This window comes from Triturus cristatus, chromosome 1_2 (assembly GCF_964204655.1).
Source record: "Triturus cristatus chromosome 1_2, aTriCri1.1, whole genome shotgun sequence".
Taxonomy (NCBI): domain Eukaryota; kingdom Metazoa; phylum Chordata; class Amphibia; order Caudata; family Salamandridae; genus Triturus; species Triturus cristatus.
The window spans coordinates 354,480,576-354,486,922 of NC_140580.1; the positions used below are offsets into that span (position 1 = coordinate 354,480,576).

General features: G+C 45.3%; 1 protein-coding gene across 1 annotated transcript; it reads left to right on the forward strand.

Moving 5' to 3' along the window:
- The first annotated feature begins 845 nt into the window (after positions 1-845).
- Positions 846-3,893, forward strand: LOC146867347 (transcription factor HES-5-like). Its single transcript, XM_085604330.1, has 3 exons — positions 846-996; positions 1,239-1,419; positions 1,911-3,893. The coding sequence occupies exons 1-3, from the start codon at positions 934-936 to the stop codon at positions 2,129-2,131; spliced, it is 465 nt and encodes a 154-aa protein (XP_085460456.1). The 5' UTR covers positions 846-933; the 3' UTR covers positions 2,132-3,893.
- The last annotated feature ends 2,454 nt before the right edge of the window (positions 3,894-6,347 follow it).

A 6,347-nucleotide genomic window follows, 5' to 3' on the forward strand; every position in this document is an offset into this window, starting at 1 on the left:
AAATGAAAGTGTAACGTAACTGGTGCTCATGTAAATCACTGGGGTCGAGTTCGCGATACATAAACCTGTAAAAAAAAATGGAACCTAAGCTGAGAGCACTTTTTCCTCTATATTTTACAATCTTTCCCATATTCACCTGCCAAAAGTGTCGCAATTAGATGTGCGATATGTCTTTTCACTCAAACAATAGTACAGTTATTAGTCTTGGAGGTGTCCATCGCAGAAGCCAATCCGTGACGTTCAGCACTGGACAGTTCCACGCAGGAGATACAACTGGGTGTTTTTGGCGCGTTTTTTATTTTGTACACTCAACGATGCTGCACGTTAAACCTCTATCTTTTCTTCGAATATATAATTTTAGACAGAAATATGTTACTTTCAGAAAGTATGTGTGATAATTTATGTTTTGCAAACATCCATTCCCGTGGTTCAGTCCCCTGAGGAGAAAAAAAAGTATATTCACTGAATAAAAGTAGAAGTTATAGCGTTGATTGATGGTTCCCGCTCATTCCTGACTTGCAGCACTACCACAAACGACAACACCCCCTCCTTTCTTCTCCCCTGCCCCGCCCCCCCCCCTCCCCCTTTTACTTAATGTTTATGACACACTGTTTAGCTGGTAACAGATGCCCGGGGCACTGACACACGTCTGAGCTAATATCACTTTAATGGGCAGCTCTTTCCCACACTCTGATCCTTTGTATCGGGTCCCAGATGTCCCCCACCCCTCCCGCCCTGTAATGGGCCACACTTCCATTGTCCCTGCTGCTCTCTGATTGGCTGCTGAGTGTGGGAACCTCTCTCCAGCCCCAGACCCACACATTACCCTGCAGGCGGAGGGGGATAAATAGGGCAGGAGGGAGCGAGCTCTTCAGAAACCGATCACTGTGGGTTCACTGCAGAGACCCCGCTCTTCACCCCACACCGGGCAAGATGGCGCCTTTCTGCACCGAGAGGAAATATGAAGAGGAGCGCGAGGAGAGAGACATTAGAAAGGTAAGAACCAGGAAAATAATATTTAGGATCTATATTCATATTTTCATTATAGAGAAATAATACTACGTACAAAACGGCGATTTGTATTGATTACGTTATATTAGTATGCGCTTAATTCATCTTATCGTATTAGTTTAATTCTAAAGTAGCATTATTATTACAATTTTGAAAAAGTAACCTTTTAACAGACAAATCTCCAGGTTTGTTCCGATAAAATAACAAATCCCATTTTGCTTCTGCAGCTGAGGAAGCCAGCGGTGGAGAAGCTGAGGAGAGATCGCATCAACAGCAGCATCGAGCAGCTGAGGATGTTACTGCAGAGAGAGTTTGAGGAACATGAACTTCCGCCCAAAGCAGAGAAAGCGGATATCCTGGAAATGGCCGTGACGTACCTGGCCCAGCGCGTGCTGACACCGGCACCAGGTGAGAGCTCGTGACACGAGTTTCTGTTTGCTTTCTTATGTGGTGAAGTTTTGGTACAGACAGGTGCATGTGGTGAGAGGGGTAGAGTGGGTGATGTTTTTTCTAGCTAATGAAGGGTTAAAACCGCAGTGGATGCACTTTGCATTTACGTGTTTGCGTGTGTGTCTAAGTGTGTTGGGGGGGGCGTGTGTGTGTGTGTTGGGGAGGGGGGGCTGGGGTTAGTTCCTCAGGTTGCAGAGCCCATATTGCCGATAGTCGCATTGGGATGGTACTCGAACAGGCTTATGGCTTTTAAATAGCTCTATTTCTAGTGCATTTTTACCAAAAGTAAACTCGTGTTTTAAACACAAGAATGTCAGCACTACCTGTAAATCTATTGCAGCAATCAGAGGAAAGCAACTATCTCTAGAGAGCTTTGATACAAAAATATACCTCTGTTCACTTCCTGGTGTGAGACTGTACAAGCATTAACCCCTCGTCTCTCCCTGCAGCCGCGGCCTCCAGTGAAGGTTACTCCAGGTGCCTCCAGGACTCTCTGCACTTCCTCGCCCTCCACGGAGCCCCCACAGAGACCCGGATGAAGCTGCTGCGGGCCCTCCATAGACCCGCGGCTGCAGCAGAGGCGGTGTGTCCTTCTCGGCCTCCGTCCTGCCCCAGCAGCACTAAAGAGCCCGCCCAGGACAGCCCCAGAGCCCCGTGGAGACCCTGGTAATGCGGGGAGCGCGGCCTGGACTTTTCTTCGGACTTCTTTCGAGGCCTCGGTCCCCTCTGAGGGAGAATATTCATTCTCGTGTCTGGAGCGGGCCCTGCTGTGTGGGGGGAGTTTACTGCACTCCAAGGAGCGGAGTGAAGAGTGACTGTATATCCTCATAGGGTGGACATAGGGTGGACAGTGAATGATTATTATATACACACAGGATGGACATTGAGGGGACGTTATACCCTCAGAGGATTGAGTGTGAATATTATATTCTTATAAGATGCACCGTGCAAGCATGTGTTATCCTTAATGGATGGAAAGTGTGTGTAATAACTTAATTCATTGTTTAAGAACAAAATGAAGAGTTATTCTCAAAATGTGGCTTCGTTCTTAGAAGAAACGTTTTATGATAAGTTCAGAATGTATGTGGATTTCACGACAATAGCAGGGTTCATAATTAATATTATGGCATCCCTCTTGGCTGTCTTCTGGGAATCCGTAGCATTGCACTCATCCTGAATAAATTACATACACATCTGAATGACATCTTCAACAGGAGGAGTCCTGTGTGCAACCTTTAAATGAAGTGCACATTCGCTCACAAACCTGCAGCGCCCCCTAACACGTCTGTGAAAGCTGAGGGTCTTGGGTCGCTGCCGTGTTGTCCCTCAGTCTGTCTTCCACCTCAGTGTCCCTGGTTGCAGATTAAAAGTTGTTATTGCACGTAATGAGGGTGGTGCACGTGATGTCATTTATATATCAGTCCTGGGAGAGTGGTAGTTTCAAATGAAACATGTGTCACGGCAAGGCGCCATGAAGCCCACCCAGTGACTGCACACTTTACAAGTGAAAACTAATGAAATACATATAAAGCACTGCCTTCTGTGAAGGCCCGGTGCATTTCTGTAATTTCAGAAATGTGGGGAAAAGTATGTGGTGAAGTGCACATTTATTAAGTGTTATCCAACCTGTGCCACTGTCTATTACATCTCAGTGTTGCTATATGTGTATTTTCAATGGAAAATGAAGGAGTAAAATGCCCTGCCTTCTGTGAAGGCAGAGTGTGTTTTTGTAGTTGTGGAGGAGTGTGTATTATCTTTGAATTACGTATGTGAGAAAGTGCACATTTATTCTGTATTCTCCTAAGTGTAACTATAATTGTCTTTAAAATATCAGCATTGATACACCTGTATTTTCCGATGGGAAATGTATAAGTAAAAGCCCTGCCTTCCGTGAAGGTAAAGTGTGTTCCTGTACTTTTGGAAATATGTTAGTTATCTCTGAAAAATGTATGTGACACTGTGCACATGTATTGTGGAGTTTCCAAAGTGTCATATTCATTGTTGGTGAATGAAATGGAGATACATTTACACCTAATGTGGAGTCTTCATTTTAGAAGTAGTCTTGGCGCTATTGGTGTAAGTTACACAATGTTGTGTTCTCTTTTATAAAGATGTTCAGTGGGGTGAACTCCCCGCCATGGATTCGTATCTCAGTGACTGAGTGTGTTCTACTTCAGGGTCTTCTACAACATTTGCAGGTCTTTAATTATCAGTGGAAACTCATTCAGTTACATAATATAACCCAGGATTTCGCTCCTGTGATTAAGACATTCACTGTATCAGATCTAAGAATGTCCTGTGTTTATCGTCCCGTCTCAGCTGTGACATTTCTGTGACATTATGCATGTCGTGAGTTTTTACTGTTCCTGCTTTAGGAAGAATCTTGTTGCATTCTGTGGAAATGTGACGTGTTCAAAGACAGAGCTCAATAAAGAGACTTTCACAATGAATTTCATTTCTCAATTTTTTTTATCACTTTGGGTGCTGCCTGCTGCACAACATGACAAGTGAGCTAACATTTGGGCTATATGTATTAGGAGTGCACACACTTTCACCATTAACATCACCATAACAATTAGCCTTGCATTCATATCGCTGGCAAAGACCATAGAGGCCTGAGACTGAATGTTTACTTTGAATAATATGAATTACTTATCAGAGAAAAACAGGATGATGCATTAAAATGCTTTACATTAAAGTGATCACATCTAAAACAAGAGTGATATTTGGGGGTAGAAGGTTAATGGATAATGCACATCACAGGTAACAGCTACTTCCTTGCGTACTGCAAATGGATGACACCTCGCTAAAATGTAAAATGTGTGCATTTGTGGTAGCGGCATCTGTTAACAGTGTGTTTCAAGGCACTATATCTAATTCAGGCCTTTGCTATGCTGGGAGAAGTCCAGTGATATGTTTGAGCGCATGCTTCACGTACTAGAAGAAATAGGGGGTACAGGTGGGGGGGGGGGGTAGACCTGCTAACCAGTAGTGTTAGAGTGTCAATGTGTGGTTCAGATACTGCTGGGAGATCTGTCACATCTTGCATCCTTTAAGGGAGTGCACATCAACATTCTATCACCCATGAATTGTGACACCAGAGGAGGAGCTGTTATGGAAGAACTGACAACAGTGTGGGGGCGCTTTGGTGCTTGGGGTGCTTATCAGTTGCCACACAGCATCTTATCAATTGCTCCAGAACATTGTTGAGTGCAGATCAACGGTCCAGTTAAACGTGTAGGAGGCCTGGGAGAGGCACGCCTTAACTGTCCAGTTAATAGTATGAGCGAACTGTGACATGCGGGTACCATCTCATTAAATGGAGCACTTCCGGTAAGTAAGTTACCATCTCATTGAAGTCATATTAAAATATGGGAATCTTAGCGGCTGCGCTACAGGTATCATAAGAACTTCTGAGCGCGATAGAATGCTCAGAAAAAGCAGAGAAAATAACGCATGGCTTCACACAACAGCCCTGCTGAGAAGTACTGCCCTACTGATGCATACACTTACTAGTGTAGTATTCTGCTCAGAAATCCTGTCTCTGTCCCATCACAGGGTTAGCAGTCCTGATGATGTGTGTTCTATCTGTAGCATTGTCCATTCAAAAAGAAACTTCAAACCTCTCATCTGAAACAGCCTCATATGAATCACTTCCAATTCTATCTCTTTTTTTCCTCTAAGATCATTAAGTAGGCGCTGCCTCGCCCTGCCCGACATCCTCACCTGTGCCTGGTCCTCCAATCAGGTTTGGCCCTTCCGGACCCTACTTCTCTGTGGCTGAGGCGCCAATCTCGACTTCTTGCTCCCCTCCACGCTCCTTCTCTTGCTTCCATCCCCTTTCTGCATCTCTGTATCGTTTTTTGTCAGCATAGCTTTCACCCTGTCTGTTGCATCTTTTTGTATTATATCCACTGCTTTTCACTCTTCCTGGATTTATGAGTCATTCTGTCTTCCTTGTTTTCACCCTCTCTTTGTAATCATTTTGCTTTTTTCCCTCTATTTGTCTTTTGCATCTTTTTCCACTGCTTTCACTCGTGCTCTTTCTCTCTGCTAATCTGTCAAGCTCTGCTTGCCCTTCTTGACCCCTCTCTCCCACGCTCCCGGTCTGTCAGCCCTACTTTCTCCCCCAGCAGTTCTCAGCTATTCTTACTCCCTCACCTGCTCTTTTTTTGTGACCATCTCCATAGTGTTTGTCTATTTTCTTTTGCCTCTATTTTTCCTCTTTTTTTCCTCTATTTTCCTCCTTCTTTGTCTAGTTGTTTTCTCCTATTGCTTAATTGTTTACTCTCTTTGCCTCCTCCTCCTCCTTCTGTTTCAGCCCTTTTTGCACCCTTTCTCCCCGTTGCAGCCTTTTTGCCTTTCCTCCCTGCGCTGTGCTATCCTGCTTCCCATCACTCGCGCCACACCCACCTATACCGGCTCTTCTCCTCCCTCCTGGACCTACTTAATAGGGGGCCACAGAACGGATGTCGGGCAGAGGTGCGCAACCGTTGCACCACTGGCACAACAAACGTGCACCAAAGGCAAGACCATCTGAACACGTATGTGCCCGCCTGTGCCCAGTGTCAGATACCCCAGTCGTTCTACCACCCCTGCAGCCCCAAAGGCTTCTCTGCCAGCCGTGGTCCGTGGAGGGAGTTCCGTGGGGCGGAAAGGCGGGGTGGGGGGTACTAAACATCGGAATATGGATAATTGGAGGTAAGTAAACAATTAACTAAATAAAACGAATTTCGTAGCGCGCGCTGCATCGCATTTTGTGATGCAGGGCACGCTACGAAATTCGTTTTATTTATGTAATTGTTTACTTACCTCCAATTATCCATATTCCGGTGTTTAGTACCCCCCACCCTGCCCCTCCCCCACCCCGCCTTTCCGCCCCACCG